The sequence below is a fragment of the Lepus europaeus genome, chromosome X, assembly GCF_033115175.1.
Source record: "Lepus europaeus isolate LE1 chromosome X, mLepTim1.pri, whole genome shotgun sequence".
In the NCBI taxonomy this organism is placed as follows: Eukaryota; Metazoa; Chordata; class Mammalia; order Lagomorpha; family Leporidae; genus Lepus; species Lepus europaeus.
This window is the reverse complement of record NC_084850.1, coordinates 101,870,471-101,896,893: the sequence shown is the minus strand read 5'-3', so window position 1 is coordinate 101,896,893 and position 26,423 is coordinate 101,870,471. Positions and strand designations below refer to the sequence as shown.

Sequence of the window (26,423 nt, the reverse complement as noted above, 5' to 3'; positions counted from 1 at the left end):
GCTTTCTAAGGATTAGCTATTACCATAATTATTATGCTAATTAGTGTGATGCATCTCATCACAGAGCCCCAGCATTCTGGAAGTGGCAAATGAATGAATGCTGAAAGTGTCGGCATCTGTGCTTGTTCTTCACTGTGGAGACACGTGCCGTTCTGATTCTTCTTCTTCCCTATCCCTCGTGATGTCTAGCACTATTGTTAGTATACAGTAGGCGTTAAGTGTTGAATACATGTGCAAGCGAAATACCTATTCTGAATTTGTTCTCTCACTTGAGATAATCCTTTCCTACCAGCCCTCCTCCACCCCAGATGCCCGGACACAGCTCTAGCATACAGCAGGTGCTATTAAGTGTTGAATGAACAAATGCTAAAGGAACGTGTGTGGGGGTTTGTCTTGGAAGCTCTTCCAGGCAGATGCTCTGTTTTCTCTTTGCCCCTGCTCCACCTCAGAGGCACATCACAAGCACTTCCTCGGCCCGCCCCCGCTCACCTCCCCCTCCTCCCCCCAGTCTCAAGGAGTTATTTCTCGCCTGTAATTGCGGCGTTGGAGCTGAGCTGTGGGTGGATGCAGGTGCTCGCGCAACAGGGCGTCAGCCTTGGCCACGCTTCTGCAGCAGTTCATCATCGATTGACGTGGACTCGACCAGCAGACAGGCTCCGCGGGTGGGAAGCTAGGGAGCTTTAGCAGGAAGGGAGATGGCACCGACCAATCAAGCAGTGCCTTCCAGGAGTAGTAGCCAATCAGGAAACCCATAACGCAGAGCTCTGCAGAGGAACGTGCGGGGTGGCCCTGGGGGAGCCCAGACTTTGGGGTTAGGATGGAGGAAGGAGGCTGGGGCTGAACGTTCGCGTTCCCTCCCGTCAAGCTGCGGCCACAGTGGAAAGTAGTTTTCCCCATAGGCTACTGTGACTGCCCATGCTGTGCCCTTTAACCTGGAAGATGCGACTACCCCACTCCTGCGGAAGGGGATAGATTGTTTTTCCTGCTTTAAGGAATTTTAGAAGAGCCCTCAGGACTGCTTTATTGAGGTCTGGGAGGTGAACGGGTCAGAGTGGGAGGGGGATGTGTTAGGGCTTCTCCTCAGGGTCTTTGCAGGCAGGCACGTGTAGACATGGTCGTTTCTCCTCCACCACCAGCGTCTGCCCTTGCAGCTGCTCGCACTGTGGCCACGGTTTACCCCAGAAGGTGACATTCTTCTCGCCCTGACCTTCGACCACGGAAATGGTGGGCCTGGGGTGTTGGGGAAAGGGGAAGGTGAGAAGCTTGTGAAAGGCAAAAATGCATTCAACAAACTCTAATGAGCACCTGCTGTGTGCCCAACACAATTGGTCTTCCGTCTGCCTCAGTTTCCCTCACCTTCATCAGGTTGAGGACAAGAGCCGATTGCCGTAAAGTGCTCAGAGCAGTGCCTAGCACACAGTACGTGCTCAATAAATTCTGGTGATTGTCACTCAGTGACATGAGCTATCTTCTCTTACCTCCAAAACCATTTCTCTCTCCCTTCTCCCCCTGCCCCACACCCCAGGGAAAAAAAACAAATGCCTTGTCCTGACATTCAAGGCCTTGTTGTTGGGCCCAAATTCCTGCCCCAAGCCAATCTCTTTCTTTATCTCCTCTACTTAGCCAAATTCAGTCCCATAAATAGAAAGGGTGTTTCCTGGGTTATTTCTCCCACTAGGCAAGCCCTCCATTCACTCCTACCCTGATTCTCTCAATTGATCAGTCTCTCACTCATTCAAATCCTTTGTGCCTCCATTCAGCACTTCTACCTCACATTGAGGACGCACTCTCAACGCCACAGCTAGGAGATCACTTCCAAGATGGCAGGCCTTCTATGAATTGGAACAGCCCACTAAATCTAATAGCTTGATGTATGTGGACATAAAGAAAGCATGAGTACCTTAACCCTAATACCTGGGCCACTCTGGTCACCAGGAAACACGTGGGGCTGCCAATCTTCTGTGTCCAGAATTCTGCTTATAGTTTTGATGTTGAGGATGCCTTTCCTGACCCTCATGTTCCAGGAGGAGGTCTAGTCAACTTCCTGGATCCATGTCGAGGTGGAATTCCCTTTCAATTCACCAATCATTCCTCCTCCACCTTCTGTCAAAACTGTGCTCCCTGAGTCTCCTGGGGGCTCCACGGGATCTGGGTTCTGTCTACAGCTATGGCTGAAAGGGCCTTGGAGGGCCTCAGAGCATGAGATGTGGAGTGAGTGAATGGAGGCATGGGTGACTGTAGGAATGAGTGAGTGGAGGCCTGAATGACTAAGTGAATGAGAAATTCAAAGCGTGGGTAACTGAGAGGTCAGAGTGAATGGACACACAAAGGACTGAGTGAATGGGAGAACAGCTGAGGGACTGCATGAGTGATGGAGGGGCACAGAGGTTATGAATTCTCCTCCAGTATCTTCTCTTATTTAGTTTCTCCCTTCTTCCTGCAGCTGGGAGATGGCATCCAGCAAGGTAGGCACCTTAGAACCATCAGTGGAAGCCATGCTTGGGGGTACCCAACTCTAGTCTTCAATGCCATTGCTCAGTACACTCTGCCCCTTCACTCACGGGAACTTGGGGAGCAGGGCTGTGCAGAGCCGCTGGCGGGTCCGGGTGGGGCTGGGCCCACATGGGGGTGTGCACAGTCCCCAGGAACTCCACTCCAACCATGAGCCTTTCACTGCAATGAGGAGGAGGAAGGTCACGGAGTCAGAACTGGAGGCCTCAGTGTGAAGGTAAGCTGGAGGCTGTAGGAACATGGGGTCCCCAGCGAAGAGCTGGGAAACCCTTGTCCCTGGCAGGGCAACAGTGTGGTCTGTTGGGGCACTCACAGCGGCAGCGCTGGATGTTATAGCAGTGCCGGATGTCCTGGTACTCCCCAGCACATCGCTGTCCATCAAACTTGCGGCCCTTGCAGACCCTCTTTCGACTCTGCTGGCCCGGGACTTCCTCACAGCTGATGGACTTCCTGCCGGGGCGGCTGCATTCACTCCACTCCCCCCAGGCCTCCCATTCTCCATTCACTGCGGGGGAGGGGGGTGGTGGTGCTCAGATCAAATCAGATCAAAACAAGGAGCCAGCAGGGGAGTTCAGGGGAAGGGGTAAGGGCTGTGGGAGGAGGGAGCAGGGGCGATCGGATGTGGGACTGGGGGATCAGAGGTGGACCAGGACCGGAAGCACTGGAGGCAGGCATAAGACCCCAGCACCAGGCACTGGGCTTAGGCGTGGAAATGATGCATCCTGAGGTGCTGACCAGGGCAAGGCACAGCTGTGTTGCAGATGTGGGTCCGAGTGGCATCGCCGGTGCAGAAGGGGCCCCCATGCTGGGGCACAGGGTGATCACAGGTCCGTTTTTCGAGGGTCTTGCCCAAGCCGCAGGTCACAGAGCAGGAGCTCACAGGGCCCCATGGTCCCCAACCCCCAGCCACTGTTGGGGGAAGGGAAAAGGAGTGAGGAGAAAGGCCCTTTCAACCCTCCCTTAGCCCCTAGACCCAGAACCCTATCCACTGGAACCACAGAGCATCTGCACACTGTCAAGAGCTCCAATGGCAGGGACCTTGTCCCTCTGTACCTGGGCAGGGTGGCAGGCCAGTGCAGCTCCGCTGTTCATAGGCTGACCCTGAGCAGGGCTTCCCTGGGGGCTGCTTGGAGGGCTCAGGTGCAGAGCATGTGCGGCTCCGTGTTTCCTTTGGCACTTGGGGTCCACCGTGGCAGGAGCTTGAGCAAGGGCTCCAGGGGCCCCAGGCGGCCCAGAGCCCGTGTGCTGTGGTGGGGTGGGGGGTGAGAGGTTGCCAATGCGGTTATGCATGCTGGAGTCCGGTCACCCAGTTGTTCCCTGCTGCCCCTCCACAGATCCACTCTGGGTGCCCCCAATAGGCTCCTGTGGCTGCGGGCACTCACTGGGGCAGACCTGCTTGGTGTCACAGGTCTCTGACTCCTGGGCCTCTCCTAGGCAGCGGCCCCCACACTTGGGGGCAGGGCGATCACATGCTCGCTGACGGGTCTTGGTCCCTTTGGAGCAGGTGACAGAGCAAGGCCTCCAGGGCCCCCAGTCAGACCAGCCGCCCATTTCTGTGGGAGAGAGGAAAGGGGGTGGCTGGAGGTAGGAGTGTCCACAGGGCTCCGAACTTCCTCATATGCTCTCCGTTCACTGATCGTGTCTGTCCCTCCTTGCTTTGCCACCACACCCAGCCCATCACTGCTCATCTGGACTGTGGCAGTGGCTTCACGCTGGCCTTTTGGCTTCACCCCATCCAGAGGTCTGCCTGCCTCCTATCCAAGTCAGATCACGTTTCTCCCCTGCCCAGAACCCAAATCCCTCAGACTGAAGCCAGCGTCTTCCCTGTGGCCTCCACAGGTCAGGCCCCTCTTGTCTCTCTGACCTCACCTCCCGCCATGCCGGCCTGCTCTTTAGTTCCTACAAGCTTCAGGCCCAGGCCTCCCCTCAGAGCCTTTGCACTGACTGTTCAGGTGGCCTCCCGCCTTGCTTATCCTCCTCACCAGGACAGCACAGCAGGTCTTCACAGGCCTGTAGCTGCCACTGGAGGGTGCCGGGAGCCGCCTTCTCAGAGCACGGTCCGCCCTGGCCCACGCAGCGCCGGTGCCGCAGCTGGGAGCCCTCAGAGCATGTCACTGAGCAGGGGGCCCACGCAGACCATTGTGACCATAGTGGGGACCTGTGGGGGAGGAGCACACATGTCCCACCCTGTTGGGAGCTGATAAGGATGGTGTTTCGGATGCCACAGTGTGGGTAGGCCTAGCAGGGTGTTCCAGGTAAATGCATACGGAGTGGATCAATGAGTACCTCCTTCTTAGCGATGTTGGGGGACTGAATGGCAAGAGGTGGGCATACATTAACTGCCTGATAAATACCACTTACCTTTATGATCCGGGGCCTGGAGTTACCCTTGGAAGTCCCGCCAGGACAATGCCAGGCACACAGTAAGCAAATATAAAGACCAGGACCTGGAAGTTCTATCAGAGACCAACCAGCTCACCACTGTGCATGGGTAGATGTGGAGTGCTTACTACAAGGCATCATGCCAGTGAGCTCAGAGGTCCCCTCAGAAGTACCCTTGACCTGTCCCCAACATACTCCGTAGCACTGGCTATGGTGTTCATGCTATTAAACTGATGGGGACCGTTGCTGACATGACTGCCCCCACAGTCTATCTGGACTATTCAATAAGCATAGAAAATATATCTAGAATATAGGAAGGGCTCAACACAGGTAAGCAAGAAATGATGATTAGGAGAGTAGAGTTACCCTCAGGAACCCAGAAGCTGCCTCCTCGCCCCTGCAAGCCATCTAGAATGCAGGAGGTGCTCAATGAACAGGAAGTGTCATCCTAATTAGGGACCAGAGCCGCTCTCAGAATTCTCCAAATTCTTCCACCCCTATAATGTGTTCATTTACAACAAGCACTCAATAAATAGAACCTGTCAACCCAACTGGGAGAGCACAGCTGCCTTCAGAAATATTCAGATTGTACCTCATTCCCCAACCCCCACCGGGCTTCCAGCATGCAGGAAATGTTCAATATATGTGAGCTATGGCAGTGATTCTAAACCAGGGGAGATTTTGCTCCCTGCCTCCCACCCAGGGGACACTTGGCAATGTCTGGGGCCATTTTCGGTTGTCACAACTGATGAGGGGAATTGCTACTGGCATCTAGTAGAAGACCGACCAGGGATGTTACAAAACATCTCACAATGTACTACTGATCAGCAGTCTCCTGCCCCCCACCCCCACCCCGAAACCTCGTCTCCGCAAAGAATTTTCTAGTTGAAAATGTCATTAGTGCCAAGGTTGAGACATCCTGAGTTATGGTCATGATCAGGCTGCCGGGTCCAGCCTTCAAAATCCGAAAGAGCCCAGTTCTGGGTCACCCCCAGCCAACCCTTTTGCCCACCCCTGCCCCCAGGCTCCCCCGAACCTGCATGCATGGCAGTGCTCACTGCCAGGCTCCTGGAAGGCATAGGCAGCATTGAGACAGCAGTGTTCCACACTGACACCTCCCCCTAGGAGGCCCTTGCACTTGCCGCTGGGTTCGTCATACTCGGTGAAGCAGACTACAGGATCCGCACCTGTTAACAGGGCAGGTGACACAGTCAGGGACGTGGTGGGCCTGGGCACCCCCGGGGGACAGCTGGGGCCTCATCCACTCACCGGTGGCTGGCAGTGTGAGCAGCAGCAGCAGCAGCGATAGAGGGGGCTGCGACTGGGCGGGCATGGTGAGCAGCACACGCCTGCACCCTTGGCAGAGTGGAGGTCTGGCTGTATGCACCCTGGAGTCAGGCGGCAAAGAGGAATCTGCGGCAGGAGGAACTGGGAGGGTGAAGTGGAGGGAGGGAGCCTCTGCAACGCTGACCTCCTCTGCTTCCTCCTCTTCTTTTCCCACCCCACTTCCTGCCTCACCCTTGGTCCTATTTTGTTTGTCACCGTATCCCCAGCACTTCTTGCTCTGCCTAGAAACCTTATAGGGTCCAATCAGGGCTCCCTGGATAAATTCTCAGAGGGGAGCCAGAGCACGAGTTTGGAGCAGGACAAACCCCGCAACCTTGGGCACGTCACTTAAACCTAAGTCTGTTTCCTTACCTGTAAAATGCACAATCCCTAGCACCACACTGAGGTCCACCTCTGGGGAGTGCTGACCGGGGCTGATAGGAGGGTGGCGTGCCCACTGGTCATGGGGAGGTGGGTCCGAGGTGATTGCTTTGCCTTCCGCCTAAGTGAGGTTCCCTGCGGTCAGCACAGGGGAAGTGAGAAGGGGAAGTGGTAGGTTGGTGGGGAAGGGTTTAGAATGGGGGAGGCTGGGGATATCTACTGCCCCTGGGGTCCAGCGGGTATAGCTGGGGAAACTTTCGGGGCTTGAGGCAGGAGTGGTTAGGAGGCCCCAGCTGAGTACTCTCAGGGAGCTCACACCTCTTCCCCTGAACCTGCTGCCTCCCCTATAAAATGCGCACAGGGACTGCACCTGCATGAAGATTTTTTTTAAGTCCTTGGAACAATGCCTAGTGTACAGTAGGTGCTCTGTGTTTATTAAATTCATGTGTTCAACATTAATTGAATACCTACTGAATACCACTTGCACTTCTTGGCATTAGATGGAAGAAAGACCAGGGCAAAATTTCTGGCTCCTGAGTGACTTCTACACTTAAAAGAGGAGACAGATAATAAAATGTCACCTCCCTCAAGAGGCCTTCCCTGCTGCCATGGTAGCATCCCTGCCACTCTCCAGCCCAGTGACTCTCAAACCTTACTTTGCACCACCATCATCCAAAGGGCTTGTTGAAAAATGCAGCCTGCTGAGCCCCACCTGTTTTCCATTCAGTAGGTGTGGAGCAGGGGTCCAGACTCTGTATTTCTGGTGCTGGTATTGTGGCACAGTGCCCCATAGCCACTGCCTGTGAGGCCAGCATCCCATATCAGAGTGCCACCAGCTGCCCTGCTTCCAATCCAGTTTCTTGCTAACGTGCCTGGGAGGGCAGCAGAGGATGGCCCAGGTCCTTAGGGCCCTGGCACCCATATGGGAGACGCAGATGGGGCTCTTGGTTCCCCTAGCCCCACCCATTGTGGCCATTTGGGGAGTGCACCAGCGGATGGAAGATGTCTTACTCTCGCTCACTCTCTGTAACTCTGCCTTTCAAATAAATAAATTTTTTAAAAAATGTGTATTTCTAATAAGCTCCTAGGTGAGATTGACACTACTGTCCAGGACCACACTTTGAGAACCACTAGTCTTAATACTGATCTTTCTTTATTTTTCTGTGAGTCTCACTACAGCAAATAATTTTCCATGCCCCTTATTTTACTGTCAATAATGAGTTCCTCTTCAGCCCATCTTCCATGCAGGTAAAGCTGAGATTCACACATCTGCTAGCTGTTGTTGCTGCTGCTGCCTTTTTTTTTTTTTTAAATAAGCCCTTATGAGTAAAATTCCAGAGATGGCTTTAAAAACAGAAATCTTTTTAATTAACAACAACAACAACAAAAAGAGCCTAAGAAAGATAGGGAGGCAATGCCTCATTTCTTTGATATTCACAGAGAAAGAGATACAAATGAAAACAAGATAAAAGAAACTGGTCAAGCAGTAAAGCAAATCCCTCGAGAATCCTGCTCTTGTTTTACAGGTGATAAGGTGTGTGTTAACATTCGTATTCGTTGCAGCTGTACTCTGTTCTCTCCTCATCTAAGCCTGTCTTTCAGAGTGTGCTTTGAACAAAAGGGTCTTGTTAAGAGTCTACGACTTCAGGTGTGAGTGCCGAGTTATCCTGTGAAAACAAAACTGCCCAGGAAACCTGCAATGCTGGCTGGCTGGCTGCCTTATATAATCGCTTGTTGCCCTGGTCATAATAATGTTAGAGGCAGTATTTCCTCCATTCCTCACCTGTATATTCACGGGATCCCCTGTGGAAGAGGACTGAGGAGTGGCTGGGCAGTAAAATGACTATGGGATCCCTTATTGAACCAAAGAGTGGAGAGTCTGATTCCTGTTACCATGTCACTGGCTGATGTGATGTATTTTCTTGTCGGTCTCACTAAATACCAGCTCCATAAAAACAGGAATTTGTGCTTGGTTTATTAACCGCTAAGTCTTCAGGGTATTAGATGGGGACTAGCAAATAGTAGGAGCTCAAGAAAACATGTGCAGAATGGAACAATATGCGAAATAAATAAAATGGGATGTGGAAAGGTGGCTTGAGTGAGAAGGGATAGGCGAGATAGGGGATAAGGATAGAGATGCTGGTAAGTGCTAAGAAGGGTCTGGAGTTGGAGGTAAAAATTTGGGCAGGACCCGGGAAATAAAAAGTACTTCAAGTTCTGGGGAATTCCAGTGTTTCAAGCCTTGGAGAACTGGGAGGAGCTAGCCCAGGGGACTGGGCAGGAGGGGCCTGTGGAGGAAGAGGACAAACAGAAGAGGGTTTTTGTCCCAGGTCTGTGACACTCTATCCGTGGTCTCTTACACACTGTCCCACCTGGTCTTCTTTTGCTTCAGGTTTTCTTTTTATCTCTACACACACACCCAGTGGATTTGCAGCCTCTACTGGAGTCTTTTTAGGAACAGCCTCACACCCACACTCGATCACTCAGCCTCTCATATATTCATTCGGTCGGTCGGTCGGTCACTCACTCACTCAGAGTCATTTTCTGTCACTGAGCCCCGGGCCCACTGCAGTCTCCCCGAGCAGTTTCAAACATGCAATCATGTCTTATGGCTTGTCTCATTTGGCCAGCCCCACCAGTATTTTCTTACCAGTTCCTCTCACGGAGTGATACCAGTTCATAACATGTCACAGCCATGACCATGACCTCACCTATACCAACAGTCACTGATGTACAGTCCCCGCTCATTTCTCATGAAGTTTCTCTCTCTCTCTCTCTCTCTCTCTCTCTCTCTCTCTCACACACACACACACACACACACACACACAAAGAACATCTTCTCTCCTAACCCTTCTCACTCAAGCCTTTTTTTTCACACCTCACAGCCCCTGGGGTCGACTCCTAGTCCCCCATGAGTTTCACCTGTGGAAACCGCCACACGGTATATCAGACTCCATCTTCATCACGTCGTCTCCCAGTTCTTCTCGGTCGGCTCTGAACACAGCTGGTGCTGATTTAGGGACTCTGCTATTAAAGTCTCCTGCACCGTTTTACACGCACGCGCACCATCACACTCTCTGATGCTGGCGCAGTCAACCACCTGGTCTCACCAGCATTCTCCCTCAGTCTGCTCCTGCTGGCTGCAATCCCAAGTTCAAGATTACCACCAGGCTCTTGGTAAGACTCACACAGTCAGTTGTGCACGCCATCTTTTTCCTCACACTCTGCTTATCTCATACTCGTGTGTGTGGCTTTCAAACATTTTCTAATTTTATTTTTATGTATTTAAGAGACTGGGGTCGAGGGAGGGAGGAGCAAGAGTGAGTGAGCCCGAGAGCTTCCATCTGCTAGTTCACTTGCCAAATGCCCGCCAACAGCTGGAGCTGGACCAGGCCAAAGCCAGGGGCTAAGAACTCCATTGAGGTCTGTTTCGTGGGTGGCAGGACCCAAGTACATGCTGCCTCCCAGGGGATGCATTAGCTGGAAGCTGGAATGGTATGCAGAACCAGGACTGAAACCTAGGCACTCTGAAAAGGGATGAAGGTGCCACAAGCAGTGCTCTAACCACTGTGCCAAATGCCCACCCCTCTATTAACTTTTTTTTTTACAGGCAGAGTTAGACAGTGAGAAAGAGAGAGAAAGGTCTTCCTTCCATTGGTTCACCCCCCAAATGGTTGCCACAGCCAGCGCGCTGGGCTGATCCAAAGCCAGGAGCCAGGTGCTTCTCCTGGTCTCCCATGCAGGTGCAGGGCCCAAGCACTTGGGCCATCCTCCACTGCCTTCCCGGGCCACAGCAGAGAGCTGGACTGGAAGAGGAGCAACCGGGACTAGAACCCAGGGTGCCGGTGCCGCAGGTGGAGGATTAGCCTAGTGAGCCGCGGCACCGGCTGAAACTTTCTGAAGTCCCCTCGTACACATGTGCACAATTCCAGCCTCATCACATGGGTGCTCAGCATCTCATTCACTCTCATTTTCTCACTTCCTGATTGAGTTCTAGGAAATGTTTCACTCACACACACATTCTCCAACGCTGCTCAGTTCTCAAATTTCCCTCCCCAGTCACTGACTTCCCAGATAGTGCTTCTAGTCCCTGCCCAATGGTTCATGTCCTCTCTCACACCCTTTCAGTCACTCAGTCTTACCAGACCCTGAGGCAGACTGTAGCAGGAACTGTCCAGCCAGTTACCACTAGTCTCAGGGTCACACAAGACTACAACCTCTTATACTCTGCCTATCACAGCCACTCGTCCTCGATTTCTCAGCCTTCAGCCTTTCATGAACCATCTTCACACACACAAAACCCAATTCCTGTCACTTGGGTCTCAGCCATCTCTTGGGTCTTGGTCATGCTCTCTTCTCACACGTACGCTGCTTCCGTGACTTTAGTCGCTAGTCCAGCCTGGCACTAACAGTTTCACAACTATTCACTCCTTTCTCAGCATCACCTGCTCACATGCAGTGAGGTGTCTCACCGACACATGGGCCCTGACAGTCCCTACCCATTTCCTGCCCAGTTTCTTGCTCATCAGACTGTCAAATAGCGTCTGATCTTTGGTCCTCACTCCCTTCTCATAAATATTATTTCGTACACACAATCACAAGTTCTTATACAGTATTTCAAAAAAATATTGCCATCGATAGATTTTACGAATAGCAGACATATACGTAAAACGATTTTTATTCATTTGAAGACAGAGTTCTTCCATCTGCCAGCTCACTCTCCAAATACCCACATTGGCCAGGGCTGGGCTGGGCTGGGCCCGGCACACAATTCAGGTCTCCTAAGTGAGTGGCAGGAACTCAATTACTTGCTTCCAGGTTGTGCATCAGAGGAAGGTGCAGTCAGGATTGGAGGTGGGCATTGAATCCAGGTATTTCCAAGCGGGCTGCAGGCATCCTAACCTGGGGCCTAATTGCTAGGTTAAGCACCTTCCCCCTGTTCAGTATCTTAATCGTTCAGTCTTAATGAGTTCCCACATAAACACACTGTCAAAAAAGTCTGTGGTCACAACTTCTGTCCTCCCTCCCCTGTCTCACACACACAATTGTAGCTGCCCATGTTTCTTACACACAGTTGCCAATTTGCAGCCTCTATTGTTTTGGATACCTGATGTCATTGTCATTGTCATTCTCATTCTCTCTCTTTCTCTCTGTCAACCTCTGCCCCACACCCTCACGGCCTTTCACACAAAATCATGCTTGTCACATTCAGTCCTGACAACATCAGGGAAAAGAAATGGCACCAGCCTTCAGCAACACCTTTAAAAATATATATTTACAGGAACAATTCCCCATTCTCTGGGACTCTTAGAAAAAAAAGGTCCATTTTGGGGAAGTAAAACAAACAGAGGAGACGAGTGTAGCACCGTCCCCCAAATCACCAACCCCCAGGTCCCCAGGCCTGGGCTGGGCTGGTGCTGACGGGAGGTGAGCCCAGGAGTTTTTTGAACCCACCCTCTCCAGCCTGGAATTGAGACAGGACAGGCTTTATGTCCCCCATTTCTCCCTCCCAACTCCAGGGACACTTAGAGTCCTTTGTACCCGCCCGCAGGAAATTGGGGGGCTGGGAGGGAGCTGAAAATACATGTTTGGTATCAAAAATAAACACTTGGGGGTGACAGGAAGATCCTCCCCCCAAAATCCCTTCCTTCCCACCCACCCCATCAGATATAGGAAGAGATGCTTCCCTCTCCCCTATTGAAAAGCCCCATTTAAAAATAGATTATACTATCAAAATGGCAGGGGTGGGAGACAGGGAGACCTGGAGTACTGGGTGGAGGGGCCCCCCAGACGGGGACCACCCCCCAAAAAAACCCTCCATTGGGAGGTAACACGCAGGACCCCAGGGAGGTTGGCAGACAAAGGAATGGCTTCTCAGGGGGCAGAAGGACAAAGGGGCATTCCTCCCTGGCCACAATGTTGGTTGAAAATAGGACAAGCTGAGAGAAAGGCTCAGGAGGTGGAAATCCCATTTCAAAGGTGTGATTCTTGCTTGGTCAAGACTCCTAAACCATTACATGGTACAAATTCTTCCTGGATCCCAGATACGGCCAGGAATAATAAAACAAAACAAACTAGCTCTTCTACCCACATCCTAAAATGGAGACAGGGCTCCCTCATCTCCCCAAGGGTAGGCTGAGAAATAAATAAAGAAATGTCCATCTCAAGCCAGACCCTGATTGTCTTGTCTAGGCGAAAAAAAGTGGGGACATGGGGGAGATGTCTCAACCACCCTTCTTAAAAGGGTTGGGCCAGTCTCCTCTCAGTGGCCTTCAAAAAATAAATAAATAAACCGCCCCTACCACTGAAGTAGGAGACGTGTCAGGGCGGCCACTGGGGGACTGACAAAGAAGACAGAAGTTGTGTGTGTTTTGTGGAAGAGTTAGTGCGAGATCCTTCTTCCCAAGAATCCCCACCCCACCACAACCAGAGCATGAGTCTGTCAGTTGAGTTATGCTTCTCCTTGAGATGGCTGGCTGGAGAGAAGTTCAGGGGCATGGATGGAGTGACCCCAGAAGGGGGTGGTAGTGGTGGAGGAGGAGGTGGTAGTGGTGGAGGAGGAGGAGGAGGAGGAGGAAGAGGAGGAGGAGGAGGAGGAGGTGGTGGCGGTGGTGGTGGTGTTGGTGGAAGTCATGGCTTCTGAGGCCCTGGGGAGAGCACCACGGGGGTCGAGAGGCCATCCACGCTGATGGAAGGGATGTGCACCTGGGCGCTGCCGCTGGAAGGAAACTGGGGGCAGAAATAGGGAGACGTCACGGATGGGGGCAATTCTAGGGTCTCTCACCCTCTCCAAGATGGGGGGAGGGGATCCTACCTGGAAGGAGAGCTTGGCTGGGCTACGGGGTGCAATGGGACTCAGGGTGCTCCAGAAGTGAATGCTGGGAGGCAGCGAGCTGGGAGTCAGCAGCACCGGGGTCTGCAGGGAAGGCGCAGTCGCAGTGAGCCCAGGGCATGCAGTCGTACGAAAATGGAAGGAACCTCATCCCACCCCTACCACAAATTTTCTATACAGACTCCCAAGGTCACTCTCCAAAAGTTCACGGACTTACACTGTAACTACTAAGGCCATGCCCATGACAACTCCCAAACTCTACACAGACACCCCCTCCCAGCTCCTGAGCACCCACCCCCAAGGATCTATCCATATCCTGCCCTCAAACCTCACAAAGCATCATCCCAATAGCTCAGGGTCCTCCAACTCTTACATCCCACCCAGATACCTGAGAGGAAAGCCAATTAGCAAATACCACATCAAAGAGCCCCACTCAGATTCCATAAGCCACGCCCCAATGCAGAAACAGTTCCCACTGCCAGGCGAGCAGCTGTCCCTCAGGCCCGCCCACAAAAGTCCCCAGACCGGCCTTTCAATTCAGCCCCACCCCCAGCCAAGTCTCAGAGCTGCCAATCACACTCCAAGGCTCAACCCTCTTCAGAGACCACGGTCACCTGTCAGTCACCTGCCTAGCGCCAATCCCATCCAAACTGGCTGCCAGCCCCACCTCGTTCACAGGCACTCACCAATGTATGAGTAGGTAGCAAAGAAGGCGTCAGCGCTGGCCCCGGTGCCTGCAGACCAGAGCCAGTTCCAGAGCCTGGGGTCCGGTCGGGTCCCGGCCCACCAAGCAGGCTTGGGCTGAGTGGAAGCTCCAGGTCCCGCGGCTTCCGGCCCTTCTGCGGCTGGGCAATTTCAGGGCTAGAAGTCGCCAGGCCACCCGCCGGCGCCGCAGTCTCCCTAACGACCGCGGGCAGCCGGGCCGGCCCGCCTTCTGTGGGAGGGACTTCCGGCTCAGCCTTGGTGGTTTCCGGCACAAACCCTGCCTCCCCCGAGCCTTCCAACTCTTCCTTGGGCCCATCCACTTTGACTTCTGGGGGCAGTGGCCGGCCCAAAGCAGGCTCCACGTCGAGCTCTTCCGATTTCACGTTCGGGACCTCGGGCGGGGTTAAGATGACCTGGAAGAGGGGTGGGCGCAGAGGGTGTAAGTAAGGTGGTTTGGGCAAAGCAGCTTTCTTCTGTGAGCCACCCAGTGATTTCTCTGGGAAGGTGGGACTTGGTGCCCGAGGCGTGCCCGGAGGACACGGGACTTCTCGAAGGAAGTGGGATTTCTGCGGAGGCAGGAGCCTGGGGTGAGAACCCCCATAGCCAAGTGTGACTGCTGGTGATGCCCTGCCCCCTCATGGACTAAACAGTGGTTCTCAAAAATCTACTTGACAGACCCAGCAGCGCTTGCCTCATCTGGGAACTTATTAAAAATGCAAATTCTTGGGATGGACATTTGGCCTAGAGGCAACGGCTGCATTCCACATCCGAGTGCCTAGGTTCGAGTCCCACCTCCGCATTCAGCTTCCTGCTAATGTGCACCCGGGGAGGCAGCAAATAACAGCTCAATGTGTGAGTCCCTGGCACCCATGGAGGAAACCCAGACTGAGTTCCTGGCTCCCGGCTTTGGCTTGGCCCAGCCTTGGTTGCTGTGGGCACTTGGGCAGTGAACTGCAGGATGGCAGCTCTTTGTTTCTCTTTTAAAGTAACTAACATTTTTTAAGAAGGAATGCAATTTCCTGGGCCTTTCCCCAGACCCAAGCAATCAGAAACTCTGCAGGTGAGCCCCAGCGATTTGCGGTTTAACAAGCCCTCCCAGGTGGTCCTGATGAGCACTAAAGTGTGAGAACCCGTGTTACCTGTAGGTAACAATGAATTGTAGCACATTTATTTGCCCTCCTCTTAAGATTTGCATAGCTCTCCTCTCCGATCCTTTCTCCAAGGGGACTTCTTTTTAAAGATTTATTTTAATTATTTAAAAGGCCGAGTGACAGAGATGGAAAGACACAGTGAGAAAAGAGATCTTCCATCTGCTGTCACTCCCCAAATGGCTGCAATTGCCAAGGCCAGGCCAGGCTGAAGCTAAGAGCCAGGAACTCCATCCGGGTCTCCCACGTAGGTGGCAGGGGCTCACATACTTGAGCCATCAATTGCTGCTTTCCCAGGCACATTAGCAGGGAACTGGATGGGAAGAGGAGCAGCTGGGGCTCAAACCAGTGCTCTGATAAGGGATGCAAGTGGTGGGTTTAACCCACTGTGTCACAATGCTAACCTCCCCAAGTGCACATCTGAGTCCCTCCTTCCACCATTATCTCCTGCAGCAGGGCTCCTGCACCTCTGCTCTTACCGGCCACTCCCCTCATTTGGGAATTGTACATCCCTCCTCTTATCGAACTTCCATATTCCAGTCCTTACCTGCAGAGGCAGGCCAGCCTCCTCAGCTTCTAGGCAGGCCTCCAAGGGATTTGGACTGGTGCTCCTGCTCCCTGAGGGGGGCGCTGATGCTCCTCCAGGGGTGGTGCTGGGGAGCACGGAGGCAGATCGAAGATGAGATGGTGGCTGTGGCTGTGGCTGCAGAGACTGAATGGTGAACGTGGAGTAGAGACCGGAGCGCATGTACTCGTTCCGGCTGCTGCGTGCCAAACCACCTGGGCCTGCCATCCCTGCACCCTTGGGTGTGCCTGCCTTTCCACAGGCGGTGTCCCCAGGGGTGGCATGGACAGCAGCAGGGGCCACATTTGCCACGGCAGAGGCAACAGACACCTCAGGCTGGGATGGGCAGTCTTCAGTGGAGCACCCTGCGACCTCGGGATAGGACACGAACTTGTAGACAAACTTCTGGCCGCTCACCTTGCGAATGATATTCTGGGAAGAGACAAACCAGAACAGAGGGCCTTAAAGGACAAGGGCAGGGGGGAGGGACGGTGTGGCTGGGAGAGGAGAGGCTGGAGGGGCTGTCTTCCTCCTAGCACCTTTCTTCCTACTTGCCCCTATTTCACCCATCTCAATCTCCCGTCAGTATCTGCACCCCTCCCTCCCCCCTCCCCGGATCCGTCTCTGTATTCCTCCTGTTTCTCCCTTCGACAGTGCTTTCTTTAATCTCCTCCCCATCCATCTCCCTCCAAGTGTCCCTCTCTTTTCATCTCCCTCTGTCTGGTTCCCCAAGCTGTGCCAGCTCCTGTTCACAATGGAACCCCTCTAGGGGAGTATGGGTGCAGGGGTGTCTGCAGGTTAACAAGTTCAGGCCTATGGGGTGGCTGCCAGGACACAGATTTGGAGACTAGCTAATGCAATATAACAGCAAAGTGGAGTGAGTGCTGTAAATGTTGGAAGAGATGAAATTAATGCAGATGAGTGGGATGACAAATTACTAATATAGAAGATTATTTAATGCTGTTAACATAGAAGTGGAGCAGGCCGAGGTCCATTACAGAGGACAGGGTAAGGAGGCCTCATTATTACTATTATGGGGGCAGGGGTTCAGTGGAGCAGCTTAGAAACTGGTTGGGATGCCCACATTCCATATAGCGGTGCCCTGGTTCAAGTCCCAGCTCTGCTCCCAATTCTAGCTTCTTGCTAATGTGCAACCTGGGAGGCAGTGGATGATGGCTCAAGTCGTTGGCTTTCTGCCACTCATGTGGAAGACAAGGACTGAATTCCTAGCTCTCAGCTTCAGTCTGGCCTGGTCCCAGCTGTTGTAGGCATCTGGAGAGTGAACCAGTGGATAGGAGCGTTCTCGCTTGCTCGCTCGCTCTCTGCCTCTCAAATAAGTAAAAAAAACAAGAACAAAAAAACTGTTGTGGAGTTGTGGAGGTTTAAACCAAAAGGGTAACAAAATGAAGTAACTGACAATTAGGAAAGAACAATAAAATACTGGTATAAATATTGGGGGAGGGGCAAGTATGTCTGAGGTATTTCAGGACAGGTCCGGTCTGGAGAGTTTCAGGGATGTTCTGGGGTCTCTTAGGCTACAGTGAGGTAGCCCCACTGTTTTGGAGATCTGGGTTAAAGGAATACACTAGGAAAACAGGATAAATGCCTCCAATGACTAAACGGTGCGACACAGGTCTGTGGCCGTGCTGGGAGCAAGAGGAGTCTGGGGGTACTAGGCAGTCTTTTTCTGATTAAAGATTTATTTATTTATGTGAAAGGCAGAATTAGGGAGGAGAGAGAGAGAAAGACAGACATGTTCCATCTATTGGTTCACTCCCACAAATAGCTGCAAAAGCAGAGACTAGGCTAGGCCGAAGCCAAGAGCCTGGGATTCCGATGTGGTGCCACATGGCTGGCAGGGGCCCAGGGGCTTGGGCCATCCTCCGCTGCTTTCCCGGGTGCATTCGCAGGGAGCTGGATTGGAAGTAGAGCAGCGCCCATCTGAGATGCCAGCATCGCAGGCAGTGGCTCAGTTTGCTGTGCCACAACGTGGGCCCCCTGGTGAGGTCTTAGTGCTGATCAGGCATGTCACGGGGTGGGCTTGTTTCTCAGAAGAATGAAAAAGAGTATTAGTTAACACTGTTTTGGAGGCTTCATCTAAATAAGAAAATGAGGTGCCTGGTATAAATATTAAGGAGAGAGGAAAAGTAGTGCGGCTCAGAGGGTCTGATAGGGTGTGGAAAATTGAAAATTCCAGCTATGACAATAAGATGATGAAATAAAACAGTTGATACAGATACTGGAGCAGACCAGTGTTGCTTTGGGAATCCAAAAGGGTGGCGTGTCGAGCTGACTTTACATATGCTGCTTCAGACTTCAGCGAAAGAAAATAAAAAGTATGGGTCCCAGAGAACAAAGTAAGAAAGGTTAGCATAATATTTTCAGGGAGGTTTTGATTCCAGGAATTAGAATAGAAAATATTTTGGAGTAAGAGAAGATTATAAAGCTTTTAACCAAAGCAGTAAAACAAGAAAATAAAATGAGATTAAGTTAGTCTGAAGGTCCCAGAGAAAGGGTGAAGAAATAATACATTTTAATATGATGTTAGACAAGAGAATGACACTTGTGACCTCAATGTCAGAGGCCTTACCTTGTCATAGTAGTACCGCAAGGCCCGGCTGAGCTTGTCATAATTCATGTTGGTCTTGTTCTTGCGCAGCCCCCACAGCCGGGCTACCTCCTCTGCATCCACCAGCTTGAACTCACCACCATCCCGTGAGGTCCAGGAGATGATGTGGCCATTGCCTTGCTCTCTCAGCAGCTGCAGCAGAAACTGCCACAGCGTCACAGATGGGTCCATCGCTGGGGAAACACTCACGCCATCCCAGGGATACCTGGAGGGCAGAGAGCTCAGAGCTGAGAAGCTGGGGACATAGGAGGAGGCAGAGATGAAAAGGAGGATTCCTTTCTTGTCATCTTGTCTCCACCCCTGCCTGGCTCCAAACGCCACCATCTTTCCCCTAAGCACCATCAGATTAACTTTTAAACACCCCAGTCTAGTTTTGGTTGTCTCCTGTAATGGGCCAAGATTTACGTGGCTCTTAGGATGGTGTGAATGTGTTTTGCACGTAGCAGAACGTGGTAGGCAGAAAAATGCTACCTCTAATTCAAAGAAGTCCACATCCTAATTCCAGAACCTGTGACTCTGTGATGCTATATAGCAAAGAGGAACTGTGCAGATGGAATAAGATTACAGACTCTAAGATTATTCTGCTTTTTTAAAGTGAGCTCTTAAATGCAGAAGAGGGGGGCTGGCACTATGGCACAGAGGGTAAAGCTGCTGCCTGCAGTGCTGGCATCTCATAAGGGCACTGGTTCAAGTCCTGGCTGCTCTTCTTCTGATCCAGCTCTCTGCTACGGCTTGGGATAGCAGTAGAAGATGGCCCAAGTGTTTGGGCCCCTGCACTCGCACAGGAGACGCGGAAGCAGCTCCTGGCTCCTGGCTTTGGATAGGCTCAGCTTTGGCCATTGTGGCTGTTTGGGGAGTGAACCAGTGGATGGAAGACCTCTCTCTCTCTCTCTCTCTCTCTCTCTCTCTCTCTCTGCCTCTCTAATAAATAAATAAATCTTAAAATCAGAAAGGGCCCTCAGCGGGCAGCCACTAAGGAAATAGGGATCTTGGTCCTGCAACCTCAAAGAATTGAATTCTGCCAATAACCCCAATAAGCTAGAGACGGATTCTCCCCCTAGAGCCTTCACAAAGGATCACAACCCTGCCAACCCCTTGACTTTAGCCTGGAGGAACCAGGGTTGCACCTCTACAGCACTAGAAGATCATAAAAGCATTGCTTTCAACAGCATTGTCTGTGAGCATCGCGGCAGGAAGACTAGGGCAGTCCCCCTCCACTGAACCTTTTTGGTATCTTCTACCACATCAATGTCAAATTCGTCAGAAGGTCTCTTTTGCCAAATCCTCTTCAAGCTGGTCATGTATGGGGCTCCCCGCCTCTGTTTAGCAATTTTCCTGTCAAGTCCCTGCTTGGAGGTCCTTTAGGAAGAATTTTCCTGCAACGGAGGACCTGCTGTCTCCTGTCCCTCTATTGCCAACTCCTCTCCCTTGTTTCTGCCCACGTTCTCCTCAACGACAGCAATAACTAACATGCACTGAGGACTTACACATGTCAGGCACTGTTCCAAGCAAAGCAGCAATATGGCCTACTGGACAACTGCCCAGGCGCTAGGCTCAGATTGCCAAGGTTCGAACCTTGCCATTTATGAAGGTAGTTCAAACAGCTCACGGAAAAATGAAATTAGGTGACTTTATTTTGCTTTATTTTTTTTGAAATACATGTATAGTTTTTTTTTCATAACAAATATTTTCCATAAAAATACACTCACTTTTCATCTCATCCCCCCGCCCCAAACTGTGTGAAGTATCCTCCTATTAGCTGTGTGACCCTGGGCATATTCTTTTAACCCCTTCTTACCTCAATTTTCTCATATCCATAAAACAGGGATAATAATAGTGATATCTTGTTCATAGGGTTATTGTGTGGGTACAATATAATAAGCCTGGGGTATAAGCTCTAAATAAACATTACTTTCTGATTTGTTCATAATTTCTTATCTCAAGATCCCAAACTCCCAAAAGCCCTAAAACCAGAAAGCTTCTTTGCAAGTATTTTGGCAGCAAAATCTGATTTGAAAGGCAGTGAGGCCCTTTTTGGTCTTTACCGAGCCTCACTCCGTGTCAACCACTGGCCGTTGTGCTGCAGAGATACAAACGTAGCTGATGCCAGAGCTTACGGAGGGTATTATGTAACACATCGCAAGTGCACTATGTTACCTTTCGAAAATCTGAGACTATGAAACATAGCTGGCCCCAGGGTTTGGGATAAGGGCATGCAGACCTGCACTGTTATATTTTTATAGGTACTGACTCATTTGTCCCTCATCACACGTCTGGGACCTCAGTCCTCTTATCACTGTTTTACAGACAAGGCAGCTCAGGCACAAAATGGCTCCGTAACTTCCACAGGCCATAAGCTGTAAGTGACAGAGCCAGCATCGGGACTCAGGTGGTCAGGTTCCAGTTGTGTAGGCTTTCACCCCTCAGGTTAAACCGCTCCCCCACTCCTCACAAACACTGCTACCTCTCAGCAAGATCCTTCCCAGAGCAGGCTCCTCCCTGTAGCTCCATCACTGCTCTTTCCCAAGGACAAACTGGAAATAAACATGAACTTCCTGTTCCTAAAAGGAATGAACTTTAATCTGTTCACCTGGCTAGGATCACTGGGTTAAGACAGAAAGTTTTGAAGAGCTTCCTGTTATTGTTGATTCTTTAATCTGCAATGAAATACACAGCATGATCCTCTTCTGTCTGACCTGGTTCCAAGTTCATGCAGCTGGCCGTCTTGGGCAATTACACAAGTCACAAAGCCACGCAGTGTGGGATTGCAGAGTCCTGTCATCAGAGGCCTCGCCGAGTTTGTTTGGACAGCTGACTTGTTTCAGAGGCCCAGAGAGTTTAGTGTGACTCCTAGTGGCGAACACAGGCAATTTTCCCGGTTTCTCTTCCAGACCCTAGCAGTTCAGTGGAATCAGCTGGTTGGCTTCCAGCCTCACCCGCACACGGGACTTTGTATTTTGCTTATTATCACTTCTCCCACTCGACCCCTAATAAGAGCTCTAGTAATCTGCCTCACTTGGATGTGTTTACTCCTCTTCATCTCATTCATCTTCAGCAAGCATGGGAGTGCCTACTATGGACTCGGTGCTAGGGATGCCAACGTGAGCAAAACAGACCAACATTCTTGCTCTAGAGGAATGCGCACTGGAGTGCGGCAGACAGACAAGCAAACAAGGCACACAAGGGCACGCCCGATGGTGATGCAGGCTATGGGGGAGATGTGGGCAGGAAAGGGCATGGGGAGTCAGGAGAGGGTGGTGACTGAAGATGTGACATGGGAGCAAAGACCTAGGAGAGGCGAAGGAGTTGGGCTTGTGAGAGCCTGGGAGCAGTGAGCCTGGCCAAGGAAGCAGCCAGTGTGAAGAGCTTCGTAGCTGGGGGTGCTGATGGGTTAGAGGGAGAGGAAGGCAGCCAGCTCGGGTGGAGGGGAGGGAGCAAGGGATGAGAACGGAGGGACTGGGGGCACAGAGGGCTGACGGGTAACAGGATGCCTCTGGCTGTTGTGAGAACAGATTGTTGCGGCTGTAGTGGCTCCTGCACCAGTCCGAGTGGACAATGGGTGAGAAGTAGATGGGTTCTGGATAAAATCTGTAGACAGAGCAAGTAGGATCTCCTGACAGGCAGCATGGTGGGGCGGGGAGAGGGAGACACATGGGTCAAGGGTGCTTTCAAGTTTGTGGTCTGATCACCTGCGAGGATGGCGTTGTGTTCAACTGAGACTGAGGCACTGCAGGAGGGAGTGGGTTTTGTGGCACTGGAAGTACAGAGCACTCTTACCCCAAATCATACAGCTGGAAGCTTGTGGGGGGGGAGGGGAGGAGACTGGGATTCAAACCCAGGTGACTTGGCTCCAGCCATCAATCCTAGTTACCCTACATCACCAGTCCTCTGTGAAGACAAACACAGAAGGGTTAAGATCCTAGCAGACAAGCATGAGGGCTTCCCTGTGGAAGTGACGTTTGATCTGAGATGGCCATCCTGAACTACCCACGTATCTCACTTCTGGGGATAGGCGCATGTGCTGTTCTGTCTGCCAGGAGAGTCCTCCCCTCACCTGATGAACTCTATTACACAATCATCAAGTTCCGGCACCTGCCAGGCAGAATGAATTCTTCCTCTGTGTGATTCAGTGCACCGAATAACATGTCTGCTGTTGCAAATCTATTCTCCCTGGGTCTTCAGCCTTATACTCCTCTGCCATGCTCTCGCTGTGTGACCTTGAGCAAGCATCTCAACCTCTCTGTGCCTATTTCCTCATCTGTAAAATGGTAATACTTTATTCTCAAATAGTCTGAAAAATACATTTATGTTAGCATTTGTAGCTAATGTGTCATTCTCCCTCCCCAAGCCTTTCTTCCCAGTCCTGCATATCACATTGGCCTATGCCCTCTGGCTACTGTCATCTCCGTGACCTCGGGTTCTACCTCCATGCCCTTTTTTCCCACTACAGCAGCCTCCTTGATGTCCCCTGAAAACATAGGAGGCACAATCCCACCTCAAGGCCTTTCTTCTGCCTGGTACATTCTCCCCGAGACATTACAGATCCTCCCCTCAGGTCCTTCAGGCCCTAACTCAAGAGTCATCTTCCAAGTGTGGCCTGCCCTTTGCCTTAAGCCACGGCGCCGGCCAGCCTGATTTCAACCACTCCAAGAATCTATTCCTACCTGCCCTACTTCCTGTTTTCTCCTTAGTACCTGTTTAACAGACTATCTTATTTCGCTTGTCTTGTTTACATGGTCTGCCCTCCAAGGGCATGGATTTCTGCCTGTTTCATTCCTTCTCATATCCCTTCTCCATTCTGTCCCTGATATCAAGGTCTGAAATTCTATTTTTCACATCTAATCATGCAAAAAATTCTTATTGAGCACCTACTGTATACCAGCTACCTTTGTGTGTGTGTGTGTGAACTGGAAACAGCAGCCAATAAGCAGCCAAAAAGCATAAGCTCTCATAGGACTACCCTTCTAATGGGGAGAAACAGTAAACAAACTGGCCAGTGTCAGAAAGCAGAAAAGGGCAAAGGGACAAGCAGAACAGGAGAGGGGCCTGAGCCCTGCGAAGTGCGCAGGATCAGGGGATGGTCAAGAGAAGTTGGTTCTTTTTTTTGCTAGAAACGGCCTTCTGAGAAACGTTCTGTAAGGCGTGTGCCTTTAAGTAGTGTATCCCAAGCACCACAGCATGATGGAACAGACTATTTACTGCAATAACATGACCCAGATGAAACCAAGTTCAAGCGCGCTTTAGAAGCAGCTTTTCCACCTGTGCCTTTAGGCGAGCGGGTATTACAGGTATTCGTTTTGGGAACGCACTCTTTTGCTAAAGCAACATGCACCTACCTTGTTCACATATAAACTGGCCTTCTCCGAAGCTGACTTTGCAAGTGTCTTCACATAGTGTGTCCCATGCACCTGTGCCATTTGCACAGAGCCCTGAAAGGAGCCGAGCAAAGCTCCCAGAGGAGTGCGAGAAGAACCAACGCAAAGGGCCCGAGGTTGGGCGCGCCTACTGTGCCTGAAGACCAGTGCCGAGGTGGCCAGTGTGGCCAGGAGCACAGTGAGAGGGGGTGGGGTGGTGGAGGCCAGAGCAGTGACTTGTTTCATTAACTCACAGGTATTCTGTATTTATGCTGGAAGGGATTCCAGACGGTTCCCTCCTTTTACAAATGAGAAACCAGGTGCAGAGAGAACATGATTAAATCACACTTGTGGGGTCGCTCAGCTAAAAGGATTGGGGCTGGCTGGGTGCTGAGACAAGGTGAGGCATGGAGAGAGCTCTGCAGGCACAGGAAACAGGAAAAAAAAAACCATGGAGGTGGGAACTACTTTGGTTTTAAAGGAGTAGGGTCTCACACGGGGTGGGATGAAGTGAGAGAGGGGAGCTTCAAAAACTGTTCTGTGCCCCTAGCACTTACTGGACCACCCCTGAATAAGGCATTTAACCTCCCTATGCTCCCATTTCTGCAGGACCTATCTCCTAAGACTGTGGTGAGGACCAATCGAGTTCCCTAAAATAAAACACTTTGCCTGGTACATAGCAGATGTCAATAAATGTTAGCTCCTCTTGGCATTCTCATCACCACTATCGCTAATGTATTCATTCATTGTGGTGGGGGCAGGATGTCCGGGGGGCTAAGAGTGTGTGCGAAGGAGAGTGCTCCACAAGGAAAGGGGGGGGGAGAGAAAAATGTACAGGCTAACCCTCCTGGGGGAGGTACGTAAGGCAGAGTGGGAATGCAAGAACACGGGGGGTGGGGGCAGGAAGGCCATGGTACAGATACCTTATGGGGGTACCGTTCATCTACTAGCAGGGAGAGGAGTCGAAAAAGCTTACTGACTCCTGCACAACACCGCAGAGGGAGAAAGGCCATTAGAAGCTGATTAAAGGAAAAGCAGGACAAGGCCATGGACCCGGCTACCGACAATGGCGAGAGAGGAGTACAAAGCACCACGGTGACCCACTAGGAAAAAGGAGAAAGCCCAAGGACTGGAGTGGCAGTGTACAAAACAGGGAGGCCACATAGGGCAATGGGCTGCTAGCTCCGGGGATGTGAACCCAAGCCTGGAGACGGATGCACCGTAAAAAGGGAGGGGGCGTTGATAAGGCCATGCACTGATACATTAGGGGACTGGGGAAGGCAAGGACACAGACTCAGGTGGACTCACTGTTAAACAGGAGTGTGTATGTCTGTGCGTGTGTGTGTTGGTGGTGGGATATAGCGCCATGGATTGATTCGCTATGGGGAACAGGACGGGTGGAATAAACAAGGCCACAGAGGGGGCCCCCGAAAGTTAAGGGTGCAAGAAATGCAAACACTCAGACGCACCTACTATTAAGGGGGCTGGACAATGCCACAAACTGGCTCTCTATAAGTGGGGGTGGGGGGTGGGGCAAGCCAATGGACGAGTCCACTGTAAATTGGGGTGTGGAGAATAGAAGCACGCAGACCGATCCATTATACCGCGGGAGGGGGACGATTAGGCCACGGTCAGATCCACTATAAGAGGAGAAGGGAGGAGAGGGCATGCCACACGCAGGTCCACCAGCTGTGGTGGTGGCGGCAGTGGGGAGTGGAACACTAGCAGGCCACGGGCCAAGCCACATTCCCCGCGCGGGGGCGGGAAGATACATGGGGTCATGGACAGGACCCTCCACCCTCCAGGCCGGGGCTCACCTGTGCGTAGCGCTGCGGTGGCGGTGGCGTAGCTGGTGTTAGTAGCTCCGGGGGGCGGGGGCTCCATACGCGGCCCCACCGCCCCCCAGGCCCGGGTTCCGAGGCGGCGGCGGCGGTGGTGGCGGTGGCGGCGGCGGCAGCACCTAGAAGCCGCCCCTGCGTTTCCCCACCGCTCACGTGGGCCTGTGGAGGAGGAGCCCAACGTCCCGCCGCTTGTTGATTGGCTAAAGAGCCAAGGCTAGAACGCACGGCTTAGGGGCTCAGCGGGGCGGACCCTGTCCCACAGAGCCATTCCGTGATTGGCCGAAGGAGAAATGATGTGTGCGGACGGACACCCAAGTCCCGGGGCGGCATGCTAGCCCTCGCCGGCGCTCCACGCTGATTGGCTCAAGGAGAACCGACAGATCGTGGTTAATTGATAAGCTTGGGGGCGCCTGCCTCACACTGATTGGCCTAAACGGAATTGATGGCAGACAGACAGCCCCTGAGAATGGCGGGCGCGCGGGCCGGGGTGGGGTGCGGTGCTGTTCTCTGCTGATTGGAGGATTAGACTCCTAGACAGCTGCCAAAACACCAAGCAGGCGGTGCTGCACGCCACGCTGCTTAGCGGAAGCGGGACTTGTATAGAAATGGGCGTAGCAGCCAGCCGGGCTCTGCGTAGGCGGGCAGGGTAACTCTATAGTGATTGGCTAGAAGGGACGAATTTAGAAGGGAGCGGGGGTAGGAGGGCAGGATGGCTGCCAGACTCGCTAAGGAGCGTTGAGAAACTAAGT

At 52.1% G+C, this 26,423-nt stretch overlaps 2 protein-coding genes across 3 annotated transcripts; both read right to left on the bottom strand.

Moving 5' to 3' along the window:
• Positions 1 to 986: 986 nt before the first annotated feature.
• CFP (complement factor properdin) lies at positions 987 to 6,313 on the bottom strand. The gene is made up of 9 exons (XM_062183634.1): positions 6,163 to 6,313; positions 5,930 to 6,080; positions 4,494 to 4,669; positions 3,894 to 4,064; positions 3,565 to 3,756; positions 3,247 to 3,420; positions 2,825 to 3,016; positions 2,562 to 2,673; positions 987 to 1,230 (listed from the first exon to the last, which is right to left on the bottom strand). The coding sequence occupies exons 1-9, from the start codon at positions 6,224 to 6,226 to the stop codon at positions 1,068 to 1,070; spliced, it is 1,395 nt and encodes a 464-aa protein (XP_062039618.1). The 5' UTR covers positions 6,227 to 6,313; the 3' UTR covers positions 987 to 1,067.
• Positions 6,314 to 11,260: 4,947 nt separating this feature from the next.
• On the bottom strand, positions 11,261 to 25,799 carry ELK1 (ETS transcription factor ELK1). Of its 2 annotated transcripts, none has more exons than XM_062182920.1 (6): positions 25,651 to 25,799; positions 18,441 to 18,714; positions 15,833 to 16,282; positions 14,119 to 14,550; positions 13,415 to 13,516; positions 11,261 to 13,329 (listed from the first exon to the last, which is right to left on the bottom strand). In XM_062182920.1, the coding sequence occupies exons 2-6, from the start codon at positions 18,648 to 18,650 to the stop codon at positions 13,231 to 13,233; spliced, it is 1,293 nt and encodes a 430-aa protein (XP_062038904.1). In that variant the 5' UTR covers positions 18,651 to 18,714; positions 25,651 to 25,799; the 3' UTR covers positions 11,261 to 13,230. The 2 variants fall into 2 exon arrangements, with proteins under 2 accessions (XP_062038904.1, XP_062038903.1); XM_062182919.1 differs by having other exon boundaries at positions 18,441 to 18,684.
• Between the last annotated feature and the right edge of the window lie 624 nt (positions 25,800 to 26,423).

What these genes read in the sequence shown, in the direction of transcription:
- CFP (XM_062183634.1), bottom strand. Translation starts at nt 6,226, where the DNA reads ATGCCCGCCCAGTCGCAGCCCCCTCTATCGCTGCTGCTGCTGCTGCTC. An exon ending in GAGCACTGCCATGCATGCAG is followed by an intron (nt 4,670 to 5,929) that starts GTTCGGGGGAGC and finishes CCTCCCCCACAG; the next exon opens with GTCCCCACTATGGTCACAAT. An exon ending in AGACCTGCTGTGCTGTCCTG is followed by an intron (nt 4,065 to 4,493) that starts GTGAGGAGGATA and finishes TCTCTCCCACAG; the next exon opens with AAATGGGCGGCTGGTCTGAC.
- ELK1 (XM_062182920.1), bottom strand. Translation starts at nt 18,650, where the DNA reads ATGGACCCATCTGTGACGCTGTGGCAGTTTCTGCTGCAGCTGCTGAGA. An exon ending in TGCGGTACTACTATGACAAG is followed by an intron (nt 16,283 to 18,440) that starts GTAAGGCCTCTG and finishes GTCTCTTCCCAG; the next exon opens with AATATCATTCGCAAGGTGAG. An exon ending in CAGCCAAGCTCTCCTTCCAG is followed by an intron (nt 13,330 to 13,414) that starts GTAGGATCCCCT and finishes TTCTGCCCCCAG; the next exon opens with TTTCCTTCCAGCGGCAGCGC.